At 32.9% G+C, this 20,780-nt stretch overlaps 2 protein-coding genes across 6 annotated transcripts in view; both read right to left on the reverse strand.

The window, feature by feature from the left end:
* The window catches only part of Nsun3 (NOP2/Sun RNA methyltransferase 3), a 71,143-nt gene extending 62,595 nt beyond the window's left edge, over positions 1 to 8,548 (reverse strand). Inside the window, exons 1-2 of one of the 3 annotated variants that reach the window (XM_047564433.1) lie at positions 8,424 to 8,529; positions 7,312 to 7,421 (exon numbers count right to left, since the gene is read on the reverse strand). In XM_047564433.1, the coding sequence (XP_047420389.1) occupies positions 7,312 to 7,421; positions 8,424 to 8,435 (122 nt within the window). In that variant the 5' untranslated portion in view covers positions 8,436 to 8,529. Of the gene's footprint in view, positions 1 to 5,089; positions 5,132 to 5,760; positions 5,841 to 7,311; positions 7,422 to 8,423 lie in introns of those variants that run through there. The other 2 variants (XM_047564435.1, XM_047564434.1) reach the window with 2 other exon arrangements.
* Positions 8,549 to 13,790: 5,242 nt separating this feature from the next.
* Positions 13,791 to 20,780, reverse strand: part of Arl13b (ADP ribosylation factor like GTPase 13B) — a 62,879-nt gene continuing 55,889 nt past the window's right edge. For 2 of the 3 annotated variants that reach the window (XM_047564836.1, XM_047564834.1), the window contains exons 8-10: positions 19,879 to 19,995; positions 18,900 to 18,968; positions 13,791 to 14,850 (exon numbers count right to left, since the gene is read on the reverse strand). In XM_047564836.1, coding sequence (XP_047420792.1) covers positions 14,774 to 14,850; positions 18,900 to 18,968; positions 19,879 to 19,995 — 263 coding nt within the window. In that variant the 3' untranslated portion in view covers positions 13,791 to 14,773. The remainder of the gene's footprint in view (positions 14,851 to 18,899; positions 18,969 to 19,878; positions 19,996 to 20,780) is intronic. The other variant, XM_047564835.1, reaches the window with a different exon arrangement.

Raw genomic sequence — 20,780 nt, forward strand, 5'->3', positions numbered from 1 at the left:
TCCCCATCTGACCTTGTTGGGGAGTGCCCCCCTTCCCTTGTCACTGGTCAAGAAGAGCGAGGGGGTTTAAGACCCAGACATGATACCATTTTGAAAAACTATGACACATTTTAAGTTGACATAAAATCCTTCACTATATGCTTAAGGATGCAAATTCTATATACTGAAGAAAAAAAAAAAAAACATTTTAAAATACAAATTATGACTCTTTTTTGTAGGGCTGTGTGGTGCTGAGGATTTAACCCAGGGCCTCTCATATGCTAGACAAGTGTTCTACCACTGAGCTTAGGTTACCTTTTAAAATGTATCCAGTGAGCTGGGGATGTAGCTCATCAGTACAGCACTTGCAGAGTGTGCAGGAGGCTCTGGGTTGGATCACCCACAACAATATAATGAAAATGTAAAAAATATGTATCTGTGGAATCTAAACATCAGGGTGATTTTGATAACCATCAGTGTTGGGAGCCATGACTGAATTATGGGTTTGTTATAGCCATCTCAAAGCAGAGGTGTTGCTCTTCTGAGAACTCTCAGTGATTTCTCACCAATTTGAGACCACTCAGTCACCTGCTGACTCCATGCTCAAAGAGGATTCTGCTTTCCTTGGAATTCAAACAGCCCTGGATTCAAAGGCAGCTGTCTCAGAGCGGAAAAAAAAAATCAGTGTGCCCAAATAGCCTTGAGGTGCCAGTTGGCCAGAGATGGAAGAAGTACTACTCAAGTTGATAAGCCACCAATTAGGCTATTTTCCTCACAACCTCACTTTTGTTTATCTTGAAGAATTTTTTTTTCCTCACAATAAATCCCCTTGATGTACTTGCTAATAAAATAAAGCATGCAGGCTCTCACTCCTTGTTTGGGGTCAGAACCATGAGGCATGACCTGACCACTGAGCCCCGCTATCTACTTATAATTGAGTCTTTCTTTCTTATTTCTAATCCCCTCAGCCCAAGTTCGAGGAAACCATGTAAACATCATGAAGGTCATGATAATCAGTGTTCATTTAAAATTCAAACACTAACTCTGCTTTAATAGGTAGAAGTTTTATATTCTTACTTTTCCTGTTTTATTCACATTCAACTTCTCCCTGTAACTTTAATCCAATACATTTTTATGCCTGAAAACTTAACCTTTTTTTTAAATCACCCTATCACTTTTCTGGAACACACAAACACATGTATATTAAATTTATTTTCCCTGTGGTATTAAAATGATAACTTTGGGATTTGGCTATCAAAAATATTAGTATAAAATTGGCCAAAATAACTTATAAATTTGATATGTAATTATTAAACATAATAAGTAAAAATTGATAGGAAATATAATGAAATGAGCTTTTGTCTTCATATATCCATAGATGAATATTATTTCTTGCTAGGATAAATCAGAGTTCAACATCAATTTTATTCTTATTTTGTATTCTTATACAAAGCTTAAATAAGTACATGAGGATTAAGTATTTTGCTATAGCAATGTCTCCCACTTTAAATTCTTCCTGAGTTATATCCCCAAATCACTTAGTGACCCATCATCAAAAATATTTTATAAGACTCACTAATGGACAACTCAACTATGACTCCTTTACTTCTGCTGAAAGCAAAACTTGGAAATTACCTGACTTGCCAAAGAATTTGCCACTAACTTTCTAAAACATGGACAACTCAGTATTTTTGGCACATGGAGGTGTCTTTTGTTGTCTGCTTTTAGTGGTGTTGGAAATTGAACCCAAGGTCTTGAGCATGGTAGGCAAGTACACTACCACTGAGAAACATCCCCCAGTCCTCACATGGAGGTTTTGGCATCCTGAAGAAATGCAGTATAAAAGTCAGAATGGTGAAGGTGTGCATTTCTTTGTGAAAATGAGGAAAGGAGAATTGGAGAAAGGCTATCTGGCTAAGGAGAACAAATACCTGCTTAGGTACAGTGGGGAGGTAAGCAATTTTCTGAAAGGGCATACATGGAAACTGGTAAGTCAGTATTTTCTTCTTGCCAACATACATTCATTTTTTAAATACACAGTGTGCATCGACGATATGCTAAGGCACATCTGTTTATTGATGATATAAAATTAGTTTATGTTTAAATTTCTAACAAACAAAACAAAATGTTAAGTAAAGATAACTTAAAGACAAATGTTTTAAGTAAAACTAAACAGATGGTACACAGGAGTGACTGAGCTTTGAGAAAGCCAAGGAAATTATACTAATGCCTTATAGCCAAAGTCACAGTCTGTTTAACCACTTCCCCAACTGGTTTATATGGGGCTCAGACCTTTCTCTGTCTCCCTGACAAAATGCCTTAGGCCTAAGCCCCTGAGTAAATTAACAGAATTAAGAGTTTTATTCATGGAGTACTCAACTAATTACTATTTATTATTATTAGTGCTGGGAATTTTACCTAGGGTCTTATAAATAATGTTAAGTGTGTGTTCCATCTACACCTGAAGCCCAGTAATTATTATTTTAACAAAACTAAAACATTTAAAAAATTAAATCAGGTAAGTTAAAATCTTGAAAATTGCATATCTGGACATTTGTTATTTGATAGTATGATTTTTCACTTAACTTTTCTGTGACATTATGCTTTTCTTCTATTCTCCACTCAAACTTTCTATATAATGAGATCAAAAGTTTTTATCTAGAAATGGTTAAGAACAATTGGTATAACCCTGTAGATTACATAAACAATTTAAATTTCCATCGTTAAAAAATAGTAATTCCTTGTTTTAGTGCTATTATTATCCACTAGAGGGTGCTCATAAGATCATTTTAAAAGTGTGGTTCAGAAAAGAAATTAATTTATGGAAATGCATCAAAGTATATTTTCAAACCATTTTATTTTATTCTACAGAATTCTAATGATCAATTGGTGACTTACTACTTATTCTTGGAGAGGTTTCTTTATTGTTTCTCATACAAGGGCAATTTATGTGCAGATTTGTTATCCATAGTACCTCAGCTAGGAAGTTATGGGTGAGAATTTGTATTTGTGGTGAAGATTACAAAAGTCTAAAAATACTGGTTATAAGGAATCCCCCTATACAGAACTGCATACACTTCCAAGGATGAGATCCCAGACCTTTCACAGCAGCACAAATGGTAGAAGAAAAACAACAGATTATTAAGTCACAGGTTGAAAGTATATGTAAAACCAACATAGAACAAAATAGAAATCTGAAAGCTAGTTATTTTCTCTCTGTCCTAACCACCCACCTTTATACCTCTTCACAAATTCTGGTCATGTTATCTAAGTATATAATTTCCCTTTCTTTTGTATGTGAACTATGAGTCATTGATACCAGAGTGAAATGTTTCGGACTGTTTTGTTTTCAACAAAATGCACACAAAATTTTCAAAGTTCATAAAGATCTCCAATGAATCTTCCCCTCATATGTATATTTGAGGGCAGAATATGTATATAGTACATTTATGTATCCTAAGTGCATATAGCACATGCCTGGGACATAAAAAAACCCTAAATTATGAATAAGTGGTTGGCCTGTCCAAGATATTGGTTCTTCCTTGTCATGGAAGAAATATACAAATTGTAAACTATAACAATAAAATCTTGAGAGTGACAAAGAGCTGTGTCCAGTTCAACGCAATAAAAACACAAAGGGGAAAGACTAATGAACTGGTTAATAAAAGTAACAAATATAATGCTAATGGGTATTGAGGGTTTATTAGATGTCATTCAATATTCTGAAATTTTGTGTAAGTGAATAAATTTTCTTTCTCTTCTCAAGTAACAATACGAAATAGATACTGTTTTTTCATGTTTTCCAAAAGGGAACAATGAAGTACAGAGATGTTCAATAACTTATCTAAGGTCAAATACTACAAGATGCTGAAATGGGATGTGAACCCACACTCTTAATCACTGTACAGAGGAAAAGGGCAGGCATTCCTGGCAGAAGGAACAGCATATCTAGTACCAAAAGCATGAAGGAGCCTCCTTAATTGTGATAAAATCTTTGGTCCAAATGTAACATTGCAGACAGGGAGGAAGCAAAAATGGGTACTTTTGGAGTGATACAATAGAATATGGCAATACCAAGAAGCAGCATGGCACAGTGGATAAGCTCTTCTAAAAGTGAACATGTATTCTTCAGCAAGTTACTTAATCTGTATGCCTCAGCTTGCCTATCTGTAAATGGAAAGAACTACCTTAGAGGGTTGTACAGAAGACTGAAATTATTTCTAAAGTGCCATAAAAGTAGTTGCTAAAATAAGCAAAAAAAAAAAAAAAAAAAGTGGGAGACAACAGCTATTACAATATGCCATAGAAGCAGTAGAGTTAAAAATGAGGTCCAAATTAAGAAATTTCTCAGGAGGAAGCAGCAACCTTCAGTAACCATTTTATATTTTGATAGAGAAAGGGTAATGGTGTTTGGTAGTACAAGTTCAGGAGTCACCAACACCCCTCTCAATTCTGACACAAACTGAAATTTCAGGGATCCCCAAGACCATTCTCAAGCATGATTATCCCAGGGCATTGAGAACTCACTGTAAGCTGTTAAACTCGCAGGTATAGTCTTTTACAGAAAAAGCATACAAATTAAAATCAGTCATAGGAATAGACTCACGGTACAGAGTCCACAAAAGTGTGAAGCTTCTAGTTGTCCTTTGCACTAGAAACATGGACAAGGCTAACTTGTCCCCTAGCAACAAAGTGCAACAATATGCACAGAAATACTGCCAGAGATGTTCAACTAAGCCCTGGTGTCCAGTTTTTGTTGTTGCTGTTGTTTTGTGTTTTTTCACTGCCTAATAATTTTTGTATGTGTGTTTATATGTGGTGCTAGAGACTGAACCCAGAGTCTCACGCATGCCAGGCAAGCACTCTACCAAGGTCCTAGCCCAGGTCTGGTGTCCAGTTTTTATAGAGGCATAACTGGTGCTCAGAGTACTTTTAGTCTCCAGTTCATCTAGAGGCTGAGCTCTGTGGTCTATATCCCCCACTGTAAGTTACATTATTAAGACTATTAGGTATGGTCCAAGACTACAGGTAAACAAAGATGTTCTTAACAGGGACATTCCAAGGACTTAGAGATCATCTCCCAGGAGCTGAGTGGAAATGCCAGACTTACTTTTGAGGAAGGTTCACTGTTTACTACAAAGGTACTGAAGGTCTGGAGGAAAAAGGAGATACCCGGATTGAAAGTAATGTCTTCAACTGAGATAGAATATGCAAGTAGAAAAGATAATATAGGTTTAGAAAAGAAAAATAACATCCTTTTGAGTTTGCTGAATATGACAACTTAGTTGCTAGAAAACACTCAAGAAATATGAGGCTAAGTCTTGGAAAGAACAGCACAGTTTGACATGATAACACATTGATTAAAGTTTACACTCATGTCATGAATAACTTCCTTGAAAGAGAATATGCAGGCAACATGGACAGCAAAAATTGAACCAGTATAAATTTCACCTTTAAAGGACTTCCCCCAAAGGGACTTGGCAAGAAAAGTAATTACAAAACAGTAATATTAAAATAAATACTAAATCTTTAACAGTATTATAGGAAACTAAAGATACAGAGTAAATTATTTTCTAGATAGGAAAAAAAAGCATTCCACTTCCCCCTGGATGTAAATAGACTATAAGAATATTATGTCTTGCAAATAAACAGTTATAAAACAAAAATATGTAATTCTGTTCTTATTCCCTGTGCTATCTTCTATGTTCAGACTACTTTATGAGAAAACCTTTATTTTGTCTATGGCAAATTTAGCACATGTTTATGCAAAACTTAACTTACCATGAAAACTGAACAAAAAGGTAGATGAAGCAGAAGGCACAGCTAATTAAATGTGTTTGTGGTTCACTGCTCATTTTGTTTAGGGTCAAATAATAATTTATAAGTCTGTCTGAATACACTAAATAGAAAAACAACTCATTATAGGGGATGAGTAGCCAGATAACTAAAAGTCTGCCAATAAAACACCTCTTGAGATCTTTTTTTTTTTTTTTAATCATCCAAGTATGCCTAATTACATCCCAGGTATGAGATGCAGACTACAAAAAAAGTTAGCAAGGGCAAGTCTTTAGTCCGAGAATCTCAGACCAAATCCCAATTCTGCTACCTACATCAAGTGAATTGGGGCATGTTACTTAAACTCTATAGTATTCTTAGATGAAAAATGGAAAACAAATCTCACAGGTTTAGTCTGAGCATCACTTAAGTCAGTATTATTTGGCATATAATAAGCACACAGGATATTCTTCACTAATCATTCTTTCTTCTTTGAAACACCCATTTTGAAATCCAGTTTTGAAACAAAAACATATACTACATTTTCATACTATACTGATTCCTAAAGAGCTTAATTTGTCCAAAAATTGTATTAGAACACTAGACTTGACTTTTCTTTTTGCCTAGTGCAAATTGTATTGGGCCTTTGTCCCTAACTTTCCCAGCAGTGCCCTCACTTTCCCTCAGCTGAAAATGTCTGGTTCCTTAATCCAAGGTAATTCTTCCAAGACCAAGACCTGGCTTTTTCTCAGGCTTTCACTGGTACTCTTGGGCTCTGAAAGGTAAAACAAGGTACTTCTGTCTACTTTTATTATAATACTTACCAGCTTGGTAGTTTACATAGTTAAAACCATGCCTCTCATCTCACGTCCCCTAAGAACACTAGATGAATAGGATATAAAGACTATCTTACTCTTTGTAGTCTGGGGCATTAAATCTATAGTATGAGGCACTCAATTCAACCCACACAGTAACATCCTGATCAACAGCAAAGCTCACCAAAGGTACAAACAAAATTATTCTCACTTCCTTTTATACTCTAAATGTTTGACCTTATAATACATTTAAAGAATTTGTATTTAGGTATGCACATGAGTATGTCTGTTCAAAATAGAGCTAACCACATAAATAACAGGGAAGAAATAAAGACTACGGAATAAAGCATGACTTTACCTAAGATAAAGCAGTGTTGGCTTTAAAATTTTGTTATATTATTTCCTGAATTTCAGAAACTAGTCAAATATTCCCAAATGTTTTAACATTTTTGTTACAGTACAACTAATTTTGTAGGTAATCCTATTTCCTTGATCAATTCAATTGCTCAAGATGTAGGTATAATTTTTACTTATTGCTATAAAAAGTTTTCTTCACTACTTTTTGTTATTCCATGATTAAATCTATTTCCTCTTGGTTTTTCCTATGTCCCAGTAGGAGAGGGCAACCAAGTTTAGATTTCTTTACCTTTTATCCTCACTGCATACCTCACCCAGAAAGGTATACTGCATATTTTACTTCCACTGTTCTACCATAAAGTATCAAGAGATGAGTTATACTAACCTCACTGTATTCCAGGAATCTTCAAGTTCTTTGGAATACTGTTTTTCAAAATGATCCAACACAACTTTGCAAATCTGTTTTGCAAGCTTCCCCTCTGATTTTGCTTTCAACTACGACAAGAAAAAGTTGCTGACACATATTGAAGATACTACAAAATTTATTAAACCTCGATATTAACACACTTTTATTTTATAAAAATAGGAACACTTTGTTTTTAGATTATTAGGTTTTGCAGTGGGAGCAATATATGAGTTGTAACAAAACCGTATTGTTGATAGTTTACCTACTTATGCAAAAGGAGTGTTTCTCTAAATGATTATACTACAGTCGTGAAGCAAATGTTAAAGGAGAATCTAATGATGCTAAAGAAATTATGTCGAGGGCTTGGGGTTGTGGCGCGGTGGTAGAGCGCTTGCCTAGCACGGTGAGGCACTGGCTGGGTTCAATCCCTGGTACAACATAAAAAAAAAAAAAAAAAAAAAAAAAAAACTAAATGAAATAAAAGTGTAGTGTCCATCTACAACTAAAAATATTTTTAAAAGAAATTATGTCTAAAGAGACAAAATTAGTTTTTAAAAGCCATCATTGATGTTAGCATCAAGGGGAACTTCGTGAAAGTTCCATGAAATCTTTGTACTCTCTTTGCAACCTTCCTGTAAACTTAAAATTAATCCAAAACAAGGGGAAACGAGTCACTTGTTTTTTCTTAAACACTTTGCAATTGTTTCGTTTATTCATAAAGGGCCAAATAAAATGCAGTACAGTTTTAGGAGTCAGTATACGACAGTGACAAAGAAGACAGTTTCAGCTCTCCAGGAGCTTACACACTGCTGGAACTTGAAGTGAGCAAGTATTAGAAGTATGCGTTCTACTCCAAGGGAACCTCCTCTCCGGGGACTGAGAAGAGACCTTGGGAAACAACAGGGGATGTTCCAAGGCAAAAGTCACGCAGTCAACATTACCAGGGCTCTGAACAGTTTAGCCAAAGAATCCCGAATATCGCAAAAGAACAGCCAAAGGTGAAGCTCCCGCATCCCGCTCCCTCCCTCGCCTCCTCGGTCGCGTAGTATCTGTTCCATTCAGAGGCGCCCGGCAGGGCTCAAGGGCCTCACCCGAGTCAGCATTATCCTGCAGGGAGTTTACAGAAAAGAGTCGACAGCACTCCACATCAAAAACCTTCCAGCGAACTATAAGAACAGCCAGACTTCCGGTATTAGCCGAAACTTTTACATCCGCACGTTTCCCGTTCAAATTCTCGCGATATTCTACACATCACGGGCACTTTCAAAATCTCGCCAACAAGGCTTACTTCCCGCGAGAGACACGCCCGAGGTTGCTCTGCTGGTTACTAGCTGAGGCGGGTTTTTCAAGGCCACCGAGTCTGCGGAAGAGCTCTGCACTGACGCCCAAGGGCGTGACCCCGCACTGGGAGAGATCTTGGGCGACTGGTGTTTAGAAAAACTATCTTTGTGCGTGGACTCTGACAAAGGATGAATCTGTCACTATTGTTATGTTTTATAAACATTTTCATCCTTAGAGGCGAAACTAGCTCCTGAATTAATTTAAATCTGATTACCCCCCCCCCCCCCCCCCGTTAGCTTGTGAAATGCAGTGAAAAGGAAACCACGCTTTTACCCTGGATGTCCTATGCGAATAATCTCTCCATTTTAGAATGGGACATGTCAAAAGATTAAATTGAGATGGCGCGTGTAAAGAGCTTAGCACAGAGACTGGAGGACAGTAAATGCCCACATGTTCGCTGCTGCTCTGTATTAGTACCATTGTTATGATTATTGTGGTCATCTTTTCAGATACCAAATGCGTGAGGACCAAAATAACCCTCCATATAAGCCTCCCCACTCATTTTTATAAAAATGGTGTTAATGGTTCTCAGTAAGTTGCTATTACACCCATTCTGATAGGAAGAGTAGTTTGTTTATTCTATTGGTGCTATACTTTCATTATTCTTTTGTAACAACAATAAGCAGTTTATCAGAGAGCCAATAGTGTGGTCCCTGGTATTTAACAAGCATCATTATTTTGAGTTTGCCCTTGATGCTCAGAATATCCGTATATGTATAAGCAGTAAGTCCAAGTCTTTTATTAACCATATGGAAAGATAAATGTCTTTACTATTAATGTAATTTGAAGCTATATATATATATATATATATATATATATATATCCACACATACACGTGTGTGTGTGTGTGTGAATATTTATTTAAACAAGTTTCCCAGAAATCTAAAAATGCATCTTGTAAGAATTTAGGTTTGGTAAAATATGGTATTCAGAAGTGAAATAATTAAGGGAGTGCCCCCTTTATTGGATGTTTGGAGAAAAGTCATTCATTTACCTTTCAGTCTACTTGCAGAGACAGCACATATTTTTTTATGTTCTTTACAGAATGTTACAACTAATGAATTAATACACGAGTATTATATTTGCAGTCTAGAAATATAAAAGACAAGGTAAGAATTGAATATGCTGTATATCTATTACGGAAACACTGTTATACTTGAAAAAAGGATATTCTATCATTTTGTGACAGCATAATTCTATTTTCTGAGTTAAAATGAACATTTTTTCTCATAAATTTTTGTCTGCACTTCTGATAATCTAATAATGTATAAGTGTGTATTAGTTTGGGTAGAATTTTCAAATCTTATTAGCTCTATTTTTTAATTACCTGCTCATGTCCACTTATCTGCACCTTAGTATTACATTCATATTAGTGATGTTAACCATGCAACCTATGACCAATGCTAGAGAAAACAGCATACATATAGGAATCTTCAAACTTCTACTTAAGTACTTTTCCAATTTTTCTTAAAAACATTTAACTTTAAATATGAAATAACTTTAAATTTTTATGCTATAGGAATTGTTTTGTTGTTGATTCCATTGCAAAGACATATAAATTTCTTCACAGAGAGGGAAGCCAATTCTGTTTCATCTACCTTCTAGAGTTTGATCTTTCATATCAAAGTCCTTTTCCAAGATCCATTACTTGTGTATCATGAAAATGTTATTTTCCTTCCACCCCAAATAGCTATTGAAGAATAAACAAAATTCCACATTGAGTAACAGAAACTACTAGCAAAAGACTTGTTTTAAACCACTGAAAATACAAGAAGAAACTGAGCTTACAAAATATCAGAAATTACATTTTTTTCATTAATGATGCTATTAAAGAACTAATCCACATTATTTGTAAGGACTTAACTCTAGGCAGGAAAATAATTTTTATCTAACTAAGCATTTTTATTATGAAGTTCACTGATCTCAGAAGTGTTTCTGAATAAGCACTGGCTGCTTTATGAACTTTCATATTTACATAAAAGGTCTCAAAATCCTTCCTGTTAAAAGAGGATTATGTTGCCAAAAAGGTAAGGACACTGTAGTAAAACAATCTGACATTAAGAGAGCCCTTAGCTATTTAAATTGTAAGGCAGAAAAACACAGAGGAGTTCATGACCAATGCTAAAAAACACAGAGGAATCTTCCACATCTACTTAAAAGATTGTCGAGTAGTTTCGGACTCCAAAATGGTATGTATAAATGCCAGCAGACAATTCACTGCAACTAGGATGTAAATATAATGACTTTTATTTTTATTTAGTTTTATCTAATATTTCTAATTTCCTTTTTGAGGGGGTATATTTGAAATAGTGTATATATAGTATATAAATAAAATGCATTTTTAAATAGTGCATCAGAAATGTATGTAACTGATAAAAGTTGGAATATGTACCCTCCAAATTTATATTGAAGCTTAATCCCCAATATTTTGGAATGTAACTGTATTTGGAGATGAGGCCTTTTAAAACATGATTAAGTTAAAATGAGTAAGGATGTTAAATAAGTAAGTAAGTAAGTAAGTAAGTAAGTTAAAATGATTAAGTAAAATGGTAAGGATGAGTCCTAATCCAGTCTTACTGGTGTCCTTATAAAAAGAGAAAAATTGGACAGACACACACACCAGGGGCAAGACTGCAGAGAAAAGGCCATGTAAGGACACAGCAAGTTGGCTGCTACCTAAAAGGCAAGGTAAGAAGCCTTAAGAAAAAGGAAACCTAACCATGACATGGGCCTTGATCTTGGATTTTCTTGAAATGTAAGAAAATAAATTTATGTTTAAGCCACCTTGTCTGTGGTACTTATGGCATCCCTAGCAAACTAATATGATTGAAACATAAAGATACATTGAAAGTGTATAAGATGCTATCATAAAAGTTTTAAGACCACTGATTCACTTCTTAAATTCTGATTTCCTCATCAGTGAACAAAAGGAATTTACAATCCAGGCCATAAAGAAGCAAATGGTTATTTTTCTAATTTTTTCTTCAATTATAATCAGATCTGTTTATTTAAAGGAAATTCATTTTTTACTTCCTATTTTTTTAAATGGGATTCTATTATTTGGTTTCTAAAAATCTAAAGAATAATTACTGTTTTAATAACGTGTCATATTTTAATCTAGGTTTTGAAATATCTGAATTTGTTCTCTGGATGGGCTGGATTGTATTTCCCCCCAAATTAAATAGTCAATATTAATAGACTCTCACTTGTAAAATATACTCTTTGGGAAAAGCTTAGGCATTAAAGACAAGAGTGATAAAGTTTACAACTTACATCTTTATTTATAAAAGCAGTTTCACTTTTGAAAAGTTTTTGCCACCTGGAATCATGGGTTTCTTTAATTGGAAAGAGAGAAACTGAATACCATGAGTAGCATGGCATATCAAATAGAACCAAATCAAGATGTTGTCATATTAAGGGAACACTTAGTAAAAGCAGCTGCAAATATAAAGGTGTTTTCAACAGGTGAACTTTTCCAGGCTTTGAACAAAGTATTTAACCTACTAAGTAAATTCTAGAATTTCATCTGTCGTTTAAAAGAGCATTTGATTTTAAACATGAAGAAAACATGGCAGCTAAATAATTAATACAAAATATAAATTTACTTCCATTATAAAAAAAATAAAATTACCAAAATTGTTCAAAAGTTTAAGGAAAACATTCAACCAATAACTCTAAAAAATAACTTCACTACTTTGTTTTTGCAACATTTTTCTGTAGTATAGTTTCTATGCATAGCTTGACACTTGGCATCAATATTATGTAATATAAAATATTCCACATACATATGGAATTTCTAAGAAAAGCACATGGAATTATTTTAAATAAGTAAAAATATATCTGTTGGTCAGTAGCTTGAACAAAAGACACTGACTCATCTAGAATCATAAGGTGCTTTGATGCTATATTTAGCTGCTTTAAAAAATAACCTTATATCTCAAACATAAAAACTTGCAGAGAAAAATGTTTTCATGTAAAATAACAGAAAGTCCATTATTTTAATATAATGATTTAAACTCTTTCAATAATTATATTTTAAAAATCTTATTTTATTCCAAAGAAAATCACTTAAATTCACTGAAATCAAGGGAAAACAGAATATAATGTAAATTAATTTTATTGGGTGAAAATGTCATAATTCATGGTGATTAAGAATAAAAATGCAGCATATAAGAAAATAGGTATGTAATTGTTAAAATCCACCTGGATTTACAAAACATCTCTTGAAGTATTTTAGAATCTTTAAGAAAACTAACTTTTGAAGTAGCTATATGAAATATTCCATTTGATGCTACATTTAATCTCAAATCATTTTCATTTTTATGAAATGGAGTTAGTAGTTACTATGTTCTACAGTAAACATTAGTAGGATAAAAATTTTAAAAATGTATCTTTACTCAAATCAGATGAATATTAAAAATATAGAAAAAGTTTAGCTTTAAAAATGAATATAAATGTTACAAAATGAACAAAAATATGAGCAATTTTTCCTATAAAATTAATTTCTAAATTTACATGCTGTCTTCCTGTGATGCTTTTCCTCACATTTTAGCCACCTATCAAATTTAGATTGTTATGAATTTTATATCATAAAAAGTAGAATGCTTTTTTCTTATTTAGGTGCTAGGTAGGTCCATGTACCAACTCCAAGAAACTGTGACCTGATGACATGGTAATAAGCATTCTGATTAAAAACTGATCTGATCAAAAAAGTTCAGTGACGTTAAAAATGTGAATAAAATGTGATACTCCAAAGCAAAATTCTGAAAGTAAATAATTATATTAAACTGGCTTAGATATACTTATTTATGTTGCCATCACATACCAGGACATGTCTGTTGTCAGTACAGGTACCAAACTCAACAGTCTTAACTAGGTTGTATTAAAATTATTCTGTTTGCATTATTTTCACCTTAATATAAAGGAAGAATCCTTTACTGAAAATTCATATCTAACAGTGTGTCTAAATGACAGAGAATCCTATGGGTGCAAGAGAAGTAAATTTTAAATTGAGAAATATTTTGGATTAATTTCTTTACAAAAGTATTTGAACTAACATTTCATTTTTATTGCTTTAGCACCCAAGTTATTTGTTGTAAAATACAAGTCTCTGAACCTGCAGTAGTTTTTTTTTTTTTTTTCAGTCTTTTTGCCTATAATTTCAAGGCATGAAAGAATTAGAATAACATAAAAGATTCACTATGGTTTCTGACAGTAGTCATAATAGGGACCACCTTGATCTCTGAAAGTGTCTTAACCTTTAAAACGGGTTTCTTGGAACTTTCAGTAATATCTCATAACACATTTTTATTAATTAAATAATTAGGTTAATAAAAGTATTTTAATTCTCATTTATTGAAATTATCAAAGAAAACAAAAACAATAAAATTGAATGATTTCCTTGAATAATGCTTTCAAATCACATAATTTGGTAGAATAAAGACTGAGTATCTGCTTTTTAAAAAGATTATTTTAAAATAAAGTCAAATTAGGATTTACACACTAAGAACAATGCTATTATAAAACTTAAGTCATATAAATATATCCTGTTTGTACAGTTCATGTTTCTCAAGTAAATTAACTCTATTTTCCACACACAAATAAAAAAAAATCTGTAGAAAAGTGCACAATCAAGATAATAGCAATTAAACAAAAATTTTAGAAAAATATAAAAAGTTAAAAATTTAGTTTATAAATTCCCAGGAGTTTCCTTCCATGCCCATGTATCTTATAAAAAAATGTTTGTTATATAGAAATACAGAGTAGTAAACAAATAATAAAGTACATAGAGTCCATTGGCTCTATTTCTGAAGAAGTTTTCTTTCAGGAATTTGCCCATAAGTGGGGATATAAAAACCAAGGAGTCAACACTAACTCCTATTAACGTGGTCCAAATGTTATTCATCCCATCAACTGGTTATTCTGTGTGAAGAATATGGAGAAGTTAATTATCAGATCAGGTCCTTGGCTATTAATTCCCTCACTAAAATCATTATGATTTTATTGCCCCAGTCATCAATGCTCAAAAGTTTTTCTTCTTCTGAGAAGGCGGTCCCAGTTCACCTTGCTGATATTAAGCGTGCCAATCCATATGATTTGGTTATGATATCACATCATGAGCATCACCATTAGGTCTCTGTCGCACAGTTAGGGGAGGCAGCGGCTTCCCATAGAAATCTACATAAAGAGGGGTAACCATGGACACAAAACAGTTATAATCATCAATTTTTGACACATTTCATTATTTTTCAACTAATACATTAAAAAAATAAGACTCACTGACTTGTCAAGTGAGGTGATAGTTGGGAAGATAGCAAAAAAAAAAAAAAAAAAAAAAAAAAAAAGCAAAACAAAACCCGGAATATATGAAAAATAGAATAAATTCAAAATACAAAAACCAGGGTAAATTCTAATTGACTTAGTAAGAAACTACACCAAATAGTTACATTTATTATTATTATTTTTGTTTCCAATTACACATTCACATTAGAACAGAACAAATATAAAATATTCAAAATCTATAGAATCTGCTAGTAAGACCCTGGTAAGTTACTAAATGTATACATGCTCTTATCCAATAGCTGTTATTTCTATGTAATTTAGGAGAATCAAATTGGACTCTTTTACAAATTCTTCAATATATTTCAGGGACTTGGGGCATATTTTATACAAAAAAACTGTGCCTTTCATCATAAATTTCTATTTCTTAATTATAATAATTGGCTTATAAATTTAAAGGCATATATAACTCTTCCATAAGTTCTTTCTGTCCTATTAAATTTTTTTTAGGAGCATAGGTGATAAAGATCACTACACACACACACACACACATGCACACACACACACACAGGGAAATTTTTTTTTTTTAAATCAAGTATAATTTCAGCAGGGTAGATTGGCACACACCTGTAATCCCAGCAGCTCAGGAGGCTGAGCCAGGAGGATTGCAAGTTTGAGGTCAGCCTCAGCAACTTAATTAGGCCCTAAAAAACACTGAGACCCCAACTCAAAAAAAAAAGGAGAGGGGCGTTGGGAATGTGGCTCAGTGGTTAAGTGTTGCTGGGTTCAATCCCCACAATAATTTCAAAGCAAACATTAAATAGTAATCATGCTTTAACAGATCTTAATATAATAAAATAACTTTGGTTATGAGTTAAAAGTATGGGTTTCAAGGCTGGCAGACCTAAGTTCAAATCCTGGTTCTGCCATTTACTAGTAGGCGATGTGATGTTCCTCATGCTGAAAATGGGATACTGCTGCCCATTTTAAAGGTTATTTGGGGGAATTAAAATTTCTTAAGCACAATGGTAAGTACAGGGTATATATAGTTATCATTATAACCATAATTAAAATGATATCATAGATGCTCAATTATTAATCATCTGCTATAGCTCATCATGCACCTGTTGTCTACTTGTCATCAACCTTTTGTCAAAGTACTTCTAGATATAAAGGCACAGAAATGTATCTAAGCTTGAGAAAAAGCAGCAGAGCAATTATGTAACTGGTACCTAACAGGAGCTTAGATGAACATATCTTGTTAAACCCCCAAAACTACTTAATATAAACTTTTCACATTAAAATTTAAAATTTGTTACATCTGCTTGCTTCATAAAAGCAGAATTGACTATAAATTTTTTAAAACCAGGTTATGTATCCTTTGACTCAAAATTTATAGAAAAAATAATAAAGATATTTTTAAGTGTGTGAAGGTATAAAATATCTTCACTCTAGGAAGAAAACATCTGACAAACGGAAAACTAAAGGTATTAGAATATAGTGATCTTAAACTTAACTAATTTATCATAATTGTTTCCCAGAGTTCTGATTTATGTGAGGGGCGGGAGGGAGACCCTTAGCCCATTTTCAATCTCTTTCTCCAGTTTTTCTTAATTGTAATGCTTACCCTGAACACCACCATCAATTCTTAGTCTCTGATTGGACATTCTTTTCCTGACAAACAGCAAACCATCATTCCCACAATTGCATTCATTCAGAAACAATTATAGAGCATCTGTTATGTGCAAAGTACTGCTATTGTGTAGTGACAGCTGTGTGGGGGGGAACCACCCACATATTCTCCCCCACTTCCCATGTCACATTTCTCCTAAACTGCATAATCTTACTTTATACTGGTCTTTAGACACTTCCACACAGATAAGCCTACATCTGTATATGTCTACCTTTCTATGTCTCTCTAAAATAGGTTCCCTTTCTCTTAATATATTTTCAGTTTTAGTCATAACACCAACCTTATATCCCCTTGAGCCAAATTATACTCTATTTCTCTTGCCCTCACCTCACACCTTCATTCATCAAATATTACTTACTATAATTATTAAAATATTCTTTGCATACTTTTTTTATTCTTCATTTCAATACCCATTCCTTATTTATTACTTTGATTACTGTAACTGCCTCCTGAGATTCTTACCTCAGGTGTAGTGATGATTATCACTACTTGATACATTGTGATAATAGTTGTTTTTGTACTCAGTACACTGTGACAAAAATTGTTTTCCTAAGTATCAAATCTAATATTAATTTTCCCTTGCTAAAAATGAATATTTTCTCTTAAAAATTATAGCAAATCCAGACATCTCAACATAGAAGACCTTCATCATCTAGTCCTAAGCCAGAATTACACTTTGAATGTTCTTTGTAATTTACAATTTTCTCTTTTTTTACCTACTCTATGCATAAGCCTAAGGTCCAGTCACAAGCTATTTTCCAAATAAGGCATGTTTTTTCCTCCATCTCTAACTTTAACAGTTTGTTTCTTCTCACTCAGACGACCCAGTTCTAATGCCACTTTCCCTAACTTCCGATGCAGTCTGTACACAGTAATTCTGAACCACAAAATATATTGTCATATACTAAGTATGCTGAAGTATTGTCTTCTCTACTAGATGGTGATCTTCATAAGGCAGTATGTATGCATTATTCATTGGTCTTACAAACATGTTGGCTCGTGTCAAATACAAAATAGGTTTTTGTTGAATGATGAATTCAGTATGGGAAAAAATATCTGTCTTATGAGAATTATTCATATATAGATATATATGTATATAAACACTAATATTACCCAGTTTTTCTAACATCATTAATATTTAAACTGATAATGTATTCTAATGTACATAAAGTTATATGATAGCAGTAATTAACCTGTCATAATCAATAAAAATATCATGATATTAAAATTAGTAAACCAGATATGTGATTCCAGAAAATACATCAGTAATTTTTGAATAGTCTAAAACAACTTTCTGTCTTTAGAAGTGTAACAATAAATCTTCCAATTTTTACTGTTAAGAAATATTTAATTACTGAACTACATAGTGTTCTGAAAAAGAAGGTAAATAGCACACTTACATTTATATATTTTGAATAAAATATTTAATATGTTTTAATATAATGTCATTATATGGTAATGCTTTTCTGACAACTGAACTTCTAATGTCTTTTCTGGTAAGTTCTTTCCTTATGAAATAGTTTTATAGTAGGTTAACACAGAGTCATCAAAAAGGGAACTGGATATTCTGACTGAACAAATTTAGAAAGCTACAATTATGTATAATTATTCTTTTGTATTCTAGAAATATCTTATTGAAAAAATCTAGCTAATGGTCTGCAACTTCCTCTCCCTATGTTCTCTACTATCCCAACTGGTCCTTTCTCTAGTTTTTGCTTCCAGGAATTCTAATGCCCTTAGTATTAGTTAATGTTAATCTCATTAAAGAAAATTATTCTTTCCAATAAAGCCTTTGGTAACTTTCCATTGATTCGATTTCTGATTTTATAGACTGTATTGATTTTTACTCAGTTTTAATATTAAGCAGCTGGGTGTCTTATTCAGAAAATAAAAAAAAAAATTATATGGCATTATCACAGAGCTTTTTTTTTAAACACCATAAAATCTAACTGTAATGTGTCAAATTAAAATGGTTTTAAAATATTTTCCTTTTCATAACTATTGGCATAAGTATATCATGAATAAACAAAATACCTCTGTATTCCAAGGCAAACAAAATCAAATTATATAGATGGAGAATGCATTTAAAATTTTTAAAAAAGTTTTAAAAAAGGAAAAAGCATAATGAAAAAGGATGGCAGTGTATTTGAAAGGTTTCCAAAAATAAAATATTAAGCTTGTTGAAATTATGAGGTAAAGAAAAGTGAATGCAATATGAACAGATGATATCTGAAAACTGATCCTTGTGCATTACCATTATGACGTGTTTCACCAAGAGGCTCAAGTTTTGGAAGTCTAGTGACTTTGGGGGTTCCCCAGCCAACTAAAGAAAAAGAAACACATTTAAAAACACTGTTAAACAAATGTCTTTTGGGTTCTGTTGAGAGGATCTCTCCTTCCACAGGAAATGTAAATACCATTCAATGTTGATTCAAATGTACTAAATGACACAACACTGAATATATATAAACCCATTTTAAATGGCTTCTATTTCAAAATGTAACTCTAGTCTGCTATCATCTGCTTTAAGTTTTTATTCACCTTAAAAACATAAACCTCTTCACTAACTTAAGTAAGCTTTAGACTACTGTCTGAACCCCTAAGAGAGGCTAAAAGAAATGTTTTCTTGTTAAGTTGAATACTAAAAATGAGTTTTTAAAAAAAATTCTTACAGGAAATGTTACCATATGAAGTCTTGAGGCACGACTGCAAGGACACTGCAAACATTTAGTTAGTCATCAGGTATTTATTGAGCACATATAGCAGATAAGGTACTATATTTAGTACTAAAAAGTTACTATTGTTGTGCAGTTATGTCCCAGTGCTTCTTTACATGCATGACATAAATTAATCTTGTGCATATGTTGGATTCAAACTGGGAAAGCTTATACATCTAGGTAACTTTCAGGATGAAAGGTCCAATTTTTTGAAGGTTCACATTAGCTATCTATTCATTAAATTTAAATTCCTCTTAGCAATCTGGGTAACTGAAAATTCAAATACAGCTTGAATACATTCAAGAAATTACTGAGTAAGATTTTCTTAATAGTTTTTTACAATGAAAACTAATACTTACGTTGACAGATTCTGCACCTAGAGTCCTTTCTCAAAAATTCACAAGAAAAAACAAATAAAAACTATATAATTTCTTTTTCTTTCTATCCTTCCCCTACCCCCTTCTCCATTGTTTAAAGCAGTATTTCTAAATTCAGCATCAGTATCAATTTACTCACCAGGAGGTGGAGGTGGAGGTGGTGTTGGACTCTTAGGAGCAGCATCATCAGTATTAACTGGTTCTACCCGGTGACTCCTTTTCATTCTCAGTTTCTTAGTTTTCTTTTTACTGTTATCTATAATAATATAAACATGGAACTTCATATATTGGGAAAAAGTAAACCTCGATAACAGAGAACAATGAATAAAAGGAGAATATTGAGATTATAATAGAAACCTTATATTCAACTTTAGAAACAGTTATAACAAAATATTACACCTAAAGAAGGTATGCCCAGTATCAATATATGTAACCAATCACTTAGTAGACCTGGCAGAATTAAATTTCTGTTCTTTCTACAATAAACAAACAAAAATTACAGACACTTAAACACATAAAAGCACCTTAAGGATATGATATATTAATGCTTAAATTTTAAAAATGTAAAACCAGAGTGGCATAGTACTTAAAAATTCAGAATATCAAAGTTACTGAAATTAAATAATAATTCCTAACTGCTAAATTATACACACGTTTTATAAAATGGGAATTATCTTAACGTGAGAAATAGCCAAAATCTATAAAGTTACAAAAGAGTAAGAAAAAGAACATCATGTTTAAAAGGAAACTTTTTATAAATAAGTTAGTGTCATTTGAGATGTTTCACTCCAGATAGAAACAAAGTTATCCTTTTACTGTTAAAGTTATAGGCTTAACAGATGGGAAAATGGAATGAGAGCTCTAAAACCAAATGGTATTTTAGGATGGGCAGTACTTCAGGTGATGAAAGAGGACAGAATGTGAAACATGATTTGGACTGGGGTGGTCTCAACCCAGCCACCAGTAGGACACATGACGTTATTCAACCTGTCCAAGTCCCCGGTTTCCCACTTACATAATGGAAATAATGCCCCAGGATCA

Source organism: Sciurus carolinensis, chromosome 9 (assembly GCF_902686445.1).
Source record: "Sciurus carolinensis chromosome 9, mSciCar1.2, whole genome shotgun sequence".
Lineage (NCBI taxonomy): Eukaryota > Metazoa > Chordata > Mammalia > Rodentia > Sciuridae > Sciurus > Sciurus carolinensis.